Raw genomic sequence first — 16,007 nt, 5'->3', positions numbered from 1 at the left:
TAGGTCCATCTCCCTAGTAGGAACAATTATAAATTTTGAATGAAGTTTATAACTTATCCACGTGAGATTAAAAGACAAAAATAACATTAAGCTATAATAAAATAAAATAAATTTAAAATCGAAAAAGTTTACCGCAATAAATTATTTATTGACCCGTTTGAGTTAAAATCATATCACTTACCACGCTATATCTGATTTTATTTTAAATTTTACTTTATCACACTAGATACGACATAATTGGCCATACTTAATGTGATAAGTTGTGCCATGATTTATATGTCTGGGCTGATATAGTTCACCACATTAAATATTTCTATTTTTGTTGCAAATGAGTGGAGCTCAGTTTTAGAAATTCATCGAGTGCAGTCCATAACGATTTTTTATTTACACGTTTTTTTCTATTTCTTACTTTAACACAATAATGTTACAGTAATTTAAAGGGACACATTTTGCATATTTAAAATTAAAACCTAAGAAAAACGGTCCCAAAAAGAAATAGGGAGATCCCAAACATTTTTGTACTTCACTGTAACTAAATCTGAATCTGCCAGTTATTTTTAAAATATTTTTCTTAAAGAGAATGAAGAAAGACCTGTCATCATTAAGGAAACTAATTAACAGATTTGAAACACAGATGCGTTTGGATAAGTTTCTCCACAAATTTAAAAGAAAAATTAATTTATAAAATTATATGAGAAAATGTTTATAAATTAGTTTATTAAAAAATAATTTATTTTTTCACTTTTTGTTTAAAATGTTTATATCTCGGTAAAAAATGTCCAAAATTCATCCAGAGAAAAAAAAAAGTCTATAAATAAATGAAGATAACCTAAAGATATTTTACAAAGATGGGTCTAAACACGTTGGATCAATTTGGATTCATTCCCTTTATTGCGAGCTTTTGTTTTTTCAGTTTTCAAGCATAACTGAAAATTTCTATTGTTACACGGAATGTAATTGCAATTATCTAAGTTCATAACTTGTACGCAATAGGAATCCCGATAAAAGTGAAGCATTCTAATGATGTTCAAAAATCAAATGATAAAACGCTGAAAGTGACCATGGATGAAGATTAAAAGCTTAATTAGCTTCTCTTATTTTTTTTAAAATTTGAATTATGTTTTTTCCTTTCATTTTGTAATCAACCTTGAAATAATAGGCGGAGAGAATTTTACAAGCTTAAAAAATCAAGAGCACTGTGCATAATTTCCTTTCTAGTTATGTTTAACAAGACAACAAAATGTGTAAAAATAGACAAGACTAAAGCGCTCGAGATCTTCGTATGATAGACGTTACAATTTCACAGCCACTAGACACTCTATAGAAGCATTCACGATATAAACTTGTGAAAGGAAGAACAATATATAATATCGAGTTCAGAAAATGTTATTGAAGTAATTTCCAAGTAATAATTTGAAGTGATATTTGTTTATTTTTTTAGATAAATATGTATAAAGAGTTGTTCATTTATGAAGGAAGTGGTTAAGAAAAGAATAAAAGTAGGTAGCATGTTGACATTCAATTAAATATGAAAGAATAAAGGAAATAGAAAAAAAAAAGGAAGGTGGAGATGATAGTGGAACTGGAATGAAGGAGGAATAAGCAAATGGCATGTACAGTGTACACGATAAAATACATGAATCTGGAAACCAATAAAAACGATATAATTAAAAAATAAAACAAAAAAAGAAAAGAAACACCTGGCGCAATATAGCCTAGGCTGTTGTAACTAACGCGCGCGGTCAACTCAACGCGCCACCGTCGATACCAGCCGGAGCGCCGCCGGAGAGTAATTCGGCGAGAGCGGTCATGGTTCGCACTTGCATCTCCAAGGCGGAGATATAGTCCGTGGCTTCTTCCAGAAGGTTCGGGAACGAGACTTTCCGGCAACCGGGAACCAACCGGCCAAGAACGCGCGCTTTCTTCTGCACAGCCGGTAACCGGTTCCTCCTCTCTCCGCCGTTGATCCTCGTTCTCTTCAATCCGGTGGACGACGTCTTCTTCGCCTTCTTGTGTGGCGTGCGGAGCTTCCTCCACCGTCGGAGAATCGCGCGGCTCCACCGCGTTCGGCCTCTGGCGGTGGCGGCGAGGACTCGGTCGGCGGCCTCGCGTACCTGGCCGGCTGCTCTAGGCTTGGCCGCCGATGACGGGGTTCGGCGCAGAGCCTCGACGAGGCGGCGGGAGTAGATCCGTTGCTCCGCGTCGGATCTCCAAGGGACAGCGTTGGCGGAATTGTGATCGGCGGCGTGGTCTCCGATTTTCCTGCGCTTCTTTTGATTAGATTCTCGCAACGTTTCTGAATTACTTGAATCTACGTTGGGCTCGAAAGACTCCATAGATAATTGCAATTGAAGGATTTGTCGGTTGAGGTGAAGAGAGAATAGGAATTTGAATGAACAATGAACTCTGAAGAAGAAGAAGAAGAAGTTGATGGTGTTGGAGGCCAAGTGAGGGGAAGAAAATAGAAGAAAAGAAAGAGTATAAAAGGAGTTGAAGTCACGGGGAACCACGCGTCCTTTAGTTACTCACATTTATTGCCCCTACTCTTTCCCTTCCCCTCGTTTTTCTGCTGTTTTTTAATATTAATAATAATTATCTTACAATATTATAAAATAAAAAAAATATAATACCACCTTTTTCTACAATGCACAAATTACTTGAAAAATACATTATTCATGAAAGCCGTATATTTTTTAATAAAAAAAACTCATATCTTCTGTGTTGATGTTGTATATTTAATATGAATGGCATTTCAAGTATACTTTTGAAGGAAATATATTGAGGTGTTTGATTATTAATAAAATAAAAGAAAGGGTATATAATTAATTTGAGGGGTAATGAGAGGAAGATGAGGGAGTGGGAAGTTTAACTCGGAGTTTAGTTTGACTAATAAACGGTAATGAAAGATTAAGAAGAAGGAGGATGTGGTTTGAATATGATAATAATAAAATAGGGAGAGATAGAGACCTCACATGGCACCTCCCATGAAGAAAGTTGAGGTTCATTTGATTGGACAAGATGGGCTAGTGGACAACTTGCCTAATTAATTTTATCGTATTGTATTCTCTTCCAGTTCTAACTAATCGTCAATTTTCATCCCTCTTTAATTTTTATTTTGCTTTCAATTTCGGCCCCTCATGCCTCAACCCTCTGCTTCTTCTATTATAAATTTGGGTTCAACAAACTTTAAAAATTTCAAAGTCACGGGAAGCATAAAACTATTTCTAATTAAATGGAGAACGGAGAGTCCATTTTCAAAGCATGCACATCCAATTAATCACTATTGTTTTCTGCCTCATACGGATAAGATCTCCCATGTTGCCTCAATCATCTTAACTTGCATACAAAGACACAACCTAAGGACAGAGAGAGGAGAGAGAAAGGGGACAAAAACAAATTAAAACATGATTAGGTTAACCAATGTGTCTAACATTACATATAATACCTACTGTTAATTCCGGCTATTTTATTTTGTGTCTGCTACGTCATTCTCATCTCGCAGGTAAAACTGCTTCTGTAATTCAGAGTATCTCCAACTTTTTATTACACAAAGTGTAAAATTTAACCCTTCTCAGAAATCAAAGAGTGCAGAGGCATTGCCGTGTCTCATCTAGGGTCAAGATTGATGGTCAGAGTAGTCATGACCTGGTCACGCTAGATGATAAAGTTTTCTCTCTTTCATTTTTTTCATTTTTTGGCTGGGCGTGAATGACAGGCCTAATGAGTCCATCGACAATGGCTAGCATGTGATAAAAGCCACAAAATGTGTATTATGATAATGTTAAATTTCACTGTGTATCTTACCTTTACCTGCAAGGATTGTTATGTGGATGGTTTGGTTTATATTTTATGATTCTTGCATAAATAAGTTTCCCATCTTTTGGGCACGGGGCTTGAAAAACAGGTTGATGAATTGATAAAGTAATGGGTTTATTCCATGAAGAAAAAAGCTTTATTCTTTAATTGGGAGGCATTGATGATGAATGGAAATGGCCTATTGGATGGAGAAATGGAGTTGGCCTCTGTTGATTGGTTCCTGAAATGGGGCCAAACTTGTTTGTTTTTATTCTTGGCAATGATTAGGGGGTGATGCACCCAAATGGAAGCCAAAGATACAGAAAAAGGAAGACATGTGGTTGTTTTCATCGCACTTTCTATCACCTGGCCCTCTATTTTGTATTTATTTATTTTTCAATGTATGAAGGAAAGGGTTTTTGGACTCACTTCCTCCCTGAGACGGTGTGGCCAGGTTTCATCCACATTGCCCACCCCCTTTTCTCTCTGGAGAATAAAAATATTCTACTGTACACTGCCCTGCATTATTGGTATACCAAGCACTCCATTTTGCCCACCACCTTATTCAATTGCTTCCATGGTTTTGAGAACACCATGTTCAATTATCAGCAACGAAGTTCAGAATAAAATAGCTTTGGAGAGAATGGAAAATTGGAAACAAAATCTGTGAAAAATCTGATCAGCCTCGTATCCAAATGGCAAGCCAGAGAGCCTTGTCTCCTTGAAAGAGACAGGCCTGGCTGTCTTAACTCCCTCCCAATATATTAAACAACAATGCAATTGGTCCAGTACAATGATTTTTTGCATTCAGCCAAGAAACAAACAGTAGAGTATTAATTTCTTTGTATCAAACCATCTACAGTTGAAAACCTATGCGATAGTGAGACTGAGAGAGACCCCTCCCTCTCTCCATACATATTTTCACCGCATGGTTAATTAGGTATCTCACTAATGTCATGTCCTAATATGCAACAGATAGTGAAAACATGATACCTTATTATTATATTCATTTTGTAAATGCTGTACAATACAACCCTTTTGCATATTCAAAGTTACTTGGTCAGAAACCATCTTTCCTCCCTAAGAACAACTGTTCTTTTTTCACCTTTCTTATAGATTTGCTCCAAATCTCGTATTTTCATGTGGGGTTACTAGGATTTCCACTTTAAAAACTTGTTATTAGTCCATGTGAGAAGATATGACTTATATGATGTGATGAGACTTTTATGCAGCTCCTCTTCACAGTTTATAATCAATATTCAATTTGACTTCTCCATTAGACCAATAATTTCATCCTCCAGTTAATTAATTAACCATGTTCCTTGAAGAACCCAATTTGCATTTCACTTCCTCGTTTCGGACCATATTATAATAATTTGTTGGAAAGTTCAGCTCTTGGTACAAACATTAGTATATATAATACAAAAGATTAGTTATAGCAGGTGACCGCATAAGACAAATAACATTCATTAATGATGCTGCTATGCTTCCCAACATGTTTTTCTTGCATTAAATAAACTCATAACATATTATGCAGTTTCTTATCTTTTTATATGCACACATATCTTTTCACCTGTTATGATTCATGAATGGTTGACCTTGGACAGGCAAAGCAAGGGCCGAGTCATCACAATTCACAATGTTAGTGACAATTCGAATGTGAACCAAATCTCATGATCATGGCACCAAAATTCGCAGCCTTCTGCCATTTTTTCTTCTAACAGTAAAAAGAAGAGGAATCATGTCTGGCTAGAAAAATATTGTTTATCCTACGGGGATTCAATTACCGAACAGTTTCCCAATTATTTTGACCTTCTATGTAGATTTCTTCCACAGTTACCCTAAAAAATGGTTAACCAAACCAAGTTATATATAGAGCTTAATGTGACTTGTGAGGGCCATGCGAACTGTGATGTTGCAATTTGTTGGATATAACAGTATCAGAATGACGAAGATTTAAAATGATGAAATAATTAAGATGATGTGTTATAGGAATTTTAGGAATGAATAGAGATGATGATATAATTAAGGCTTAGAATAAAAGCACTAACGAAATGGCTTGTACCAAACTACAAGTAGACAATTGTTTGGCAGAAGTTTAATTTAGGATTTGGTGCAACTAACGCGTTTCACTCTGTCTTATAATATTATAATAAGTGTTGTGGTGAAGAAGACTGTTTCTAAACACTAATTAATTTCTTTGCAACCTCTTTGAGGAGGGTGATATATGCTATTCTCAGCATTCTAAGAGCGAATAAAACACACGAATGTTCAATTATTGGCCACCCCACAAGCTTTATATTAATCAAACGCAACTCTTTGCCTTGCTAATCAATCCATCCCTTGCTTATCCACAAAACAATCATCATAATCATCTTTATTTTCTATAATATGCTGTTAAACGTACTCTTCAATGTATTATTACACACTTCTGATGTCATCTTAATAGCATAGAGAAACCCAACACACCTCACAGACATCATTGCAATTGTGAATTTGGACGCATTTCATCGGAACATGATTCTAGATTACTGTTCCAGAAGTGTAATTCTTTATAATATAGTATGATATTTTGGATCAGTAGTTTCCTAGGTACTTGAGAGGGAAAAAAAGTTCGATTGAAAAAAATGTGCGACTGTGACGAGAGAGGTTTGTTGTTGTGGAGTTGAGAACTCACTTTCCGAAGGTGGCCTCACAACAATAATATTACCTTAATTTGGTTGATTATTTAGTTATAAATAATAAATTAAGCTTTCATCTCACATTTTTACATACATTACAAAAAGACTTAAGATACTAGCAAAAGAAGTAGGTCGTTACCCTTTTTCTATAAATCATTCTATACTAGAATGGTAAATTCATTATACATGACAAATTTTCCAAACCAATGAAACTATCTGTTAATGTAATGCATTTTAGTATAATTTTAGAAACTTTAGTGCTTATACCAAGTGGTAAGCAGTTAAAATATTATTAAATATCAACGGTAATTAATGTGAGAAGGTTAACTCACAATTTTTTTATTAAGTTATTAATCATATACAAGTTCATATTTCCGTTTATTCATTTTCCTTCATTAGCTGTAAAATTAGAATTAAATAATTATTTGTTATAATAATTTCTTTTTCACTGGATCACAATAAATGGTATAACGATAGGAAAATGAAAAAAAAAGTGATTTTAAGTCTTGGATTTGGGTTGAGCTAATTAATGCCAAACACCTAAACAAATATGTTTAGATTTTAGACGTCTTAATAGTTAAGGATTAAAGAAAATGGCACGATTATGTTGAGATATTTTCTCCACGATGTAAATAATTGCCACATGGCTTAAGTGATACATTTCTTTAACATGCAAGGAAATGCAACTTGAATGTACCAATTATAGACAATTTTAAGACCCATCTTTGGTGGTTTCTGAAATGATTGTAAGGTTAGAAATTTGTATTGTTTTGCATATCATATAATTAGGTTCATCAATGACGTTTTTTGGTTTAGAAGATGACTTTTGCCTATGTATTTCCTTATTAATTGTGTATTGGTGCAACGTCTATCACCATGTTCTTATAGAATGACGTGATAAATGACAATTAAATTGATGTAACAATAGAGAGTCATCACCACCTTTATTTAAAATTAAAATTGGAAAAAAGATGGACCCTTTGTTTGTGGAAATAATTGGTCTTTGAAAATTAATTCGAAACGAAGGATTGATTATTCATAAGAAAATATGGAAACTAAATCTTGCAATTCTAATATATCTATCAACAATAATCACATAATTAATAACTTTTAAAGTATTTGTTTAACCTAAAATAAATTAAGAAAATAGAGTAAACAGGTGAAATTACTAACAATAATTAAAAAAAATCGCTTTTACTTAATATTCTTAGCTCGAGACATATTTGAATCAGTGAAAAAAAAAATATAAAGTTATTTTTTCTTGATTGTATGTGACATATTAGTCGAAAATGCATATAAAGTTAGTATATATATATTCAATGTTGTTCATATAGTAGTATATATACATTAAGAATACAATGTTTAGTAAAACAATATAATGTATTATACATTCAAAAGCTAAAGAAAATGAAAATAATCATACTTTTATCGGATTTTTTTTTATCTTATCACTTTTAATATTATTTTGACTTTAATATCAAGTACAATTATAACAATTTATATTTCATTATAAAAGCATTGACTAATTATTTAAATATACACAATATGATATAATCACTAGTGCACAAGACGAAATAAATGCGACTATTTAAAATTTATAAGGACGACTATATAGCCGCACTTGAAAATACCATTTATAAGTGTGGCTATTTCTGATAGCCGCACTTGTATATTCCAAAACATAAAAAAAAATTCAAAAAATTTAAAACAACGTCAATCTTGTGTGAAAGCAACGTTTATGAAGAGTGGCATAGGAGCGCCAGCAACGACAGCGAAAGCGGCGACGGACAGAGAAACCGCTATAGAGCAAATCAAAAAACTTACAAGAACCCACGAATACTAGTTTTTACTTTTTGTATTCGCGGGAAAACATTTTTCCCAACTTATAATGAAGTTATTGGAGAATTACATTTCTTTCGTTTTCTTTTAATTTTTAAAGAAAAATAATAAAGTGAAAATTGTTTTTTCCTTTTAAATAGTATTCAAATATTTTCATGTAATATATTGATTTATTTTTACTTATTCCAATAATTAAAGATGAATTATGCTACTTATTTATTTTATTTTTCTATTAGTTCGAGAAGTATATTTTTACACATTTTTTTCATTTTTATCCTCCATAATTAATTATTTTTTATTTTATATCCAATAAAAATAAGATAAATTATGTTAATTGGCATTTTTTAATAAAAGAGTTGAGAAACTGTCCTTTTATTTAAGAGTGAGAAATGAATATGATAACATTTATAGATGATGGTCCATGAAGCTTTCTGAACTAAAGAAAGTGACCATTCCAAAATTGAGAGTTGATAAGCTGTCTCAATAAAATCAATTTCGTAATTTAAATTGGGCAATAAATGTAGTAGATATGGTTTTGTTACCCTTCAAATTAAAAATGAGAATTGACAAAAAAGTTCTAGTTGTTTTCACTCCTTCATATAAATCAAGAAAAAAAAGGAAATAACACAGTGCATAGAATTGTCTTAACAAAGGTGTCCTTTTCTTTTTTTAAAACTTAAAAAGAATGAGTTGACAAACTGTCTCAACTAATTCTTTGAAAAAAAAAAGAGGTTGCATAATGGAATTAATTGCTTGAAAAATGTCAAATACCAATTCGTGTTTGACAATGAATATATATAATAGCTATTTTTTTATAGATTAAAATAGAGTCTAACTTTATTTAGTTTTTCATCATTTTCATCCCAACCCTTAATGAAAACCGAAGGTCTATTCAAAGTGGCTCTTAAATTTTAATTAACAGTAACCCTTTATATATTTGTTTGGATTAGAAGATGAAAAATGAAAAAAACAAAAAAAAAAACAAGAAAAAGTGAAAATGAATTTGTTTAAATTGAGTAAAAAAAAAGTAAAGAATTATATAACATATTATGAGTATCATTCTACACCCTTCAACTTCTACCATATTCTCCCCAAATCAATTGAAACAAATAATCATTAGAAGAAGGTACCTGCTTGTGTGATTGAAATAAAAGAAATATATGATAAAACATTAACAACTTATTTTTCTTTATAATTAAGTATATGTTCATTTAAAAAACAATTTTGATTCTCTGAAAGTTATTTTGATCAAATTTTATGTTTGTTGATGATTTGTAGAGCTTGTTTAATTTATACGCTAAGATATATGTTAAATCTAAAGTTATGTTGGGTTTAAGTCAAGTGTTTAACACATGTAGTAGAATTTTGTCTCAAACTATAAACGTGCTTTTAATTTTTTGTTAAAATGTTTGTTTCATACTTTTATAATCAAATTGTACTTGCGTCAAAGTTACGACTTGTTTTCTATAAAAAAAAAAGTTTTTGTCACTGCTTTGAAGTGAAATCTCATTTGGTATTATTCACAAAAATAGATCTATGTATAGTTTATTGCTTTAACATTCATTATTTCAAAATCACTTTTCGGTCAAAACACACTTTTGACTAAAATCAATTGTAGAAAATCAACTTAAATTAATTTTCAAATTGTAAACCATGGGCATACTTAGTTGATAAGTGATCCAAACTGATAACATGAGGTAATGATGAAAGGATTTTAAGATTCTTAACTATCTTCCTTTACAAATGAAAAGGGTGATGCTAAATGCATAAAAATAAATATTTGTAAATTTTTATAAGTGAACACGATGGCCCATAATATAATGAATGTTCTGTGTTTATTTCTGAAGATAGTCATGTGAGAAAAAGATTTTGAAAGTATTATTATTGTTGTAAGAGTAGTTGTTGGAACTATTATGGTTGACTATAAAGATAATCTCAACTAGAACATTTTAATTTACTCAAGAAATAAGGAGAATTCTAATTGAGTTCTTGTTCTTATTTTTTAGATGTGTTTTTTATCCTTTACATGTTCTCATGTTTATGTATGATCTTGTTTTCAGTCTTTTTTAATAAAAATGATAATGTGTTCGCAATTTATTATGAAAAACGTGGGACTGACTTACTATTTTTGTCCGTTGAGTCATTTAGACTCTTTTCGCATAACTCGTAATATGTGGGGGGAAGGAAGGAGCAATTAGTTTACAAGTTTGCATAATAATAAAAATGGTATTTCTTCTTACACCTCCTCAAATTTTTTGTTGCACCTTATCAATTCCAGAATTTGAATTCCAAAACTCAAAATAGTTGTACTAGAAAATTATTTTAAAATATTTTTGTTCTCTTCTAAATTTTCATTTCCATAATTGACTTTTATGTTATGGAAATTAAATTTCGAAATTGATGAGATGTAGGAAAAAATACCTTAATAAAAGTACAAAATTTCTTCCTCCAATTTTTATTTTCTATATATATATTACAAGTGAATTAATTTTTTATTTTATTTTTGATAAAAATTTAATTTTTTATGCAACTGTCATGCAAGCTCACTAACTATTCTTTATATGAGGCGGACCAACCTAACTAGCAGACTAACCCGTATTAACATCCTATTTTTCAACATTAAATGTTAATTTTTATTTAAAGTTAATTTTTGGTATTTATACAATTATCATAATATCAGGAGAGATTAGTGATAAATAAAAATAATTTACGGTTGAGGTAATATCTTATTAAATTAAAAAATGAGCTATATTCAAATTTATTTTTTAATAGTAAATTTTGTTAAATTTATTCTCTCATTCATTATTAATTGTTTTCTACTATTCACAAATATCTAATTTTATTCTTGATATATCTCTATCTGAACAGGGTGTGAGGTCATTTTTCACATGTGGCAGACCCATATTTGTTACTTGTAGAAGGCATATATCAGAAGATGGATAGAGCAATTGGCTAACAACTATGTAGAGCAATTGGCTACAAAAACTATCACTGTTTATAATCAAATTTTTTGTTGGTTAGCTTCTTCCTAGTACACGTGCTAACTCACATTCACGTGTCCTCATATTTTGATTCAATGTATCAGTTCAACTTATTTATTAATATGATTCTGTGATTGCATTTCTATTTTTTTTTCAAGCTTATATAGGGTTTTGGACAACTTGTAGGAAAATAATGTTGCAAATTTTTGAAACTCTGGGTAGAAATTCTGAAGTAAGACTTGCTATTAGAATCAATATGATTTTTCTTAATTTTGTTGGACACTTACAAAATTCACACTTACCAAGATACCTATTTAGAACCCTGAATACTAAATTTCTCTCTTTTTATCATTAATTTACTCTGCAATATTAAACTAAATTGATATTCTTTGAATATCTCTTTTCACTGTATCGATACTAATTTTAAATGCTATCCTTTTTTACTTTTACTAAAACTTGTGTATTTTATATATTTTTTAGGCTTTTTTGTTATAATAAATAAATTAAAATTTAATTAAAAAGAAGGAATTGATTGTTTTTAAAACGTTTTGCTAGTAGGCAGTTGGCCCAATATTGAGTTAAGGGGTGTTTCTTTCTACACCCTTACATTTTTCCTTCCTTCACCCGTATGCTTTGTGTGATTCCCAAATAGGTGTATTCCATAAGTAAAATGTGTTTTCAAAAATCACTTCAAAATATTCTTTCTAGGATACAATTTTCTTAGAATGGTAAATCTGGAATTAAAAAAAATGTATTGCATATACGTTTCGGAAACATTTTGGAAGAATAATCAAGTCATTTTTAAAAGGGATAAAATAAATTTTTTTCCATAATGAGGGGTGCAGGGAGAAAATTATTGGGGCGCAGGAAGAAACATCCTGCTTAAGAATCTGTTCGCGTTCTTTTTATCAGGCTTGAGTTAGCTTTATACTCTGTTTCGCCAAATATAGAAAGATAATACTAAATACACCCCTTGTTTTAGTTCTCTTATTCGCTAATTATTTCCATTCAGTCATTGAGAAACAATTTATTTTAATTTTAAAAAAATAAATGATAACAAAAACTCATGAGAAAATAACCCATTAGATAAGAATAAACTTATCAAATTCTAACATTCATTTATATTTATATTACGAAATATTAAGATCAACTTTATAAAACTGATTTTTAAAATAAGCTTTCCACTCGTTTATATATAATATTTTTATCAGTTAATGTACTTTAGAAACTCCTACATAAAACTACATAATAAATAATTCTATAACGAATAACTTAATCCGTCCAATTAAAATAGACTCTAAAATAACTCTATTATGATAAGCTGACTTTATTAGACAAACCATCTTTTAATACACAAAACAGCATAAAAAACGAAAATAAAGTTCATTCTGAAACCTATTGCTTTCAGTTTTTGAAATTAAGTTTGTATCAAGATATATCCTGTTTGGCTTGGTAAATTACTAGTTCAGGTATTGAGAGTATACAAATTGTGGTAACTTCAGTTTAATCATGAAGAGTAGTTCTTATTTTGTTTGCATTGCCTAGAAGTATCTGCTTTTTAAGGAGATGCCAAAAGGTTCGTCGTAAAAGATGGCATCAGTGATATCTATTGGCCTGAAATGTAAAAGGTGTGTGGACTTTTCTGCAAATTTTCATTGCATGTCCATAACATCAACTAATAAACGAGTCCCATTAGTTGTCTTTGTGTCCCAACTAAAACGTAGTCTGCAATAGGAGTTACAACAACATAAGTCCTTTGCTACATATATCTACATACTTTTCTAGTGTCAAGAGAAGATGCTATGATCCAACTATTCTAGGCCCGTTTAAGCTGTTTCAAAACCATGGATTATATATACATAGCAGCCAGGACAAAGCCATTATAAAGAGAAAACTGCTGAATGCATAGACATGGCCTCAGAGAAGAAATAACCCATCTACAAGTAGACTAGTAGAGTTACTCGGATTCCATTTTAGTGGACAATAACCATCCCAATCCATCTGAAATGAAGGATCATTTGGTGCTTTTTCAGTCATTTTAAGACCTAACAGTCATCTGCCTCAGGATGCAAAGTTACATGGTAATCACCACACATACTAGACCACTTCTCTTCCCTGGTATCTTCGGTTTTCTGCTGTTTACTGTGGCTAACCATTGCTTCCTTGATTTTTTCTTTGTTCTTCTTGCTTTCCTCCACATATGGCTGCATGAAAAGTTAACAGAAATGCAAAATTCCATGCAACCCCATTGGGGCATAAGAAAAAGAACAAGGAATAATTTTCAAGAATAGATACTATGCCAACTTCTATATACCTGTTTCGCAATATCAGACATAGTCCTCCATGAATGAATAGCCATACTTAGTATTTTTCCATCTAAGGCCTCATTACAAGTTTTCAACCGTGCACATTCATGCTTGAGGAATATCTGATATGCAGTCTTTCGTCCCACCGGGGCACCTCGGCGTTTCTTTTTTTCTTTCGAAGGTGTTGGTAAAAACACAGGCTGTTGCACATACCCGGGCCCTGCTAAGTTGGAACAAAAAGTATTGCATAAGCATCTCTAAAGTCACAAGAGATCACTACGTTACTGAAGAAAACTAATTCATTTATATCTCAAAACATGGAAAGATTTTAGCCAATCAACAAACCTGTCATGTGGCAAGAGTATTGCTTGGACATTTCCGTGGCCTTCTTCTGATCATCTTTACCATCCATTGTATGAGGCAAACTTGCATTTGAGATCCTCTTCTTCCTAAGTGGACCTTCTAATAAAGAGGAAGATGTGGAAAGGGAGAAAAAAAAAGGGCCCTTAAGGTTAATCAGTACATTTTCAGCCAAAAACCAAAGTGTAGCAAAAACATCAATTAAAGAAGTTGCTCAAGTGTCTTGTTTTATATATGTCCAAGCAGTAAATGTATGCAGAAACTGCCAAGAACATCCCCTTATATCAAACTTATGCGTGAAGTGCCAGACTGAATTTATATCTACTTAAATAACAACAAATAATAGTAGGTCTCTTGGGCTAACCTTCGTTGCTGATAGATATGGGAACTTGCTTTACAGGACTTCTGTAGAAGTACAATTGCTCAAACTGGTAGAGAAGATGTGAGTAAAGCCTTTCAACTTGAGCACATAACTGCACACTATTCCCTTCCAATTTCAAGGCTATGACAACTTCACCCCACTTCTTTTCTCGACCAACCTGAAAAAAATCAAGAGAAAATCCACGACATTAACATCATAAAAATTAGAGATAAATCATGCAAAGATATATAACTAATTTAGCCTCTCTCTGTTACAGAACCACGACTGATTTGGATAAATAAACTCCACAAGCACAAAGAAGCTTCAATACAGACAAAATAACATACCAAAACAACTAAAAAACTTGATGTCAATTAGGATCACACTCCCACAGGGTAATGCAATATACATACCTGGTGATATCCTCCTCTTCTTGTCACCTCCAGGTAAAACAGGTACAAGTCCAGCAATGTTTCTCGGACATTGAAACTGCCAAGTAGAATTGGATTATAAAGCATTATTATTCAAACCTTTAATATTTCACATCATCACCTTTCCCCACAGTTATCTATTAAATAACACAACAATTTCATGTTGAACTAACAACACATGTAGATGTAGACTAAAAAATGAGATAAAGAACAACTGTAAGGCAAACAACAAGTACCAACTCGCATACCTTGACTGAGACAAAACAGATAATAATTTTGTGTTAGTAAGGTGGTGATTGTTTTTGTTCATGAGAACGATCATGAAAAAGGGACAGCTCAAACTGGAAAAACAGGAAGCACCCACTAAAAAAAGAGTGAACTTTCTTTGCATGCAGTATGAGCAACCAAACAAGAAATATGATTTGAGTGTTTCACCACCCCATCAGAGAAATAAAATGAAAAATGGGAAGAGCATTAAGGATATATAAAAAGAAGAGGAAGCTAGAATGTTGTTGAGTGAGTGAAGTGTTGGTTTTATAGAAGCAGAAAAACTCACACGAGAGTGAGGCCAGAAGAGTCCAACAAGTCAAAGAGTTTATCATAGAAGCTGTCGGAGTCATCAGCCGGAGAACAGTGTTGTTTGTGGGAGCCAGCAGAGGTTGCAGTGGAGGAAACATTAAGAAGGCCCTTGAGATGGGTCTGGAATGGCAATGGAAGCGTTATCTCCTCTTTCTTCTCCATGTTTGAGGAGGCAAGCAACGAAGCTAAGGGTGAAACACGAACCCCCACCTACTTCAAATTAACATGGAGATCTTATGCCTTTGCGACAGCTGCACGCAGTACGTGGCGTTCCTATTTTTACCCATCAAAATTTCAACGGATAAATATGATTTTGGTGCATTTCACTGTTTCTATTTTTGGTTTTGGTTCTACCCAAAGTATAAAAAAATTGGTTTTTCGGTCATCTAATTTTAATTTTTTTTTAGTAGAAGTTATTAGTTAATATAATTCTACCCATACTTTAAGTGTAGAGTCATGACAAACAAATAATAAAGTTTTAAACAAAATATATATTTAATATTTAAGTTAATATAATTTTCCAAATCTTATTATTTATTATTAAAAAAAAGTGGCATTTTTACCTTTTAAGATTAATTAAAAAATTATATAAAATATGAGTAAATCATGCTTTAAATACGGATTTTAATCAAGAAGATACATTTAAAATATAATTTTGAAATCATCTTATTTAA

The 16,007-nt window shown here is 31.9% G+C and overlaps 2 protein-coding genes across 2 annotated transcripts; both read right to left on the bottom strand.

The window, feature by feature from the left end:
* Positions 1-1,588: 1,588 nt before the first annotated feature.
* LOC137830088 (transcription factor bHLH149) lies at positions 1,589-2,500 on the bottom strand. The gene has a single exon (XM_068637218.2). It carries the CDS (start codon positions 2,334-2,336, stop codon positions 1,743-1,745), a length of 594 nt encoding a protein of 197 aa, XP_068493319.1. The 5' UTR covers positions 2,337-2,500; the 3' UTR covers positions 1,589-1,742.
* Positions 2,501-13,095: 10,595 nt separating this feature from the next.
* LOC137828190 (high mobility group B protein 10) lies at positions 13,096-15,560 on the bottom strand. The gene is given in 7 exon segments (XM_068634658.2): positions 13,096-13,347; positions 13,350-13,500; positions 13,611-13,822; positions 13,948-14,064; positions 14,327-14,501; positions 14,737-14,812; positions 15,311-15,560. Coding segments are annotated over 7 exon segments (1,050 nt in total). The 5' UTR covers positions 15,496-15,560; the 3' UTR covers positions 13,096-13,213.
* Between the last annotated feature and the right edge of the window lie 447 nt (positions 15,561-16,007).

The sequence above is a fragment of the Phaseolus vulgaris genome, chromosome 7, assembly GCF_051622355.1.
Source record: "Phaseolus vulgaris cultivar YP4 chromosome 7, ASM5162235v1, whole genome shotgun sequence".
Lineage (NCBI taxonomy): Eukaryota > Viridiplantae > Streptophyta > Magnoliopsida > Fabales > Fabaceae > Phaseolus > Phaseolus vulgaris.
This window is presented reverse-complemented; position numbering and strand designations above follow the sequence as displayed.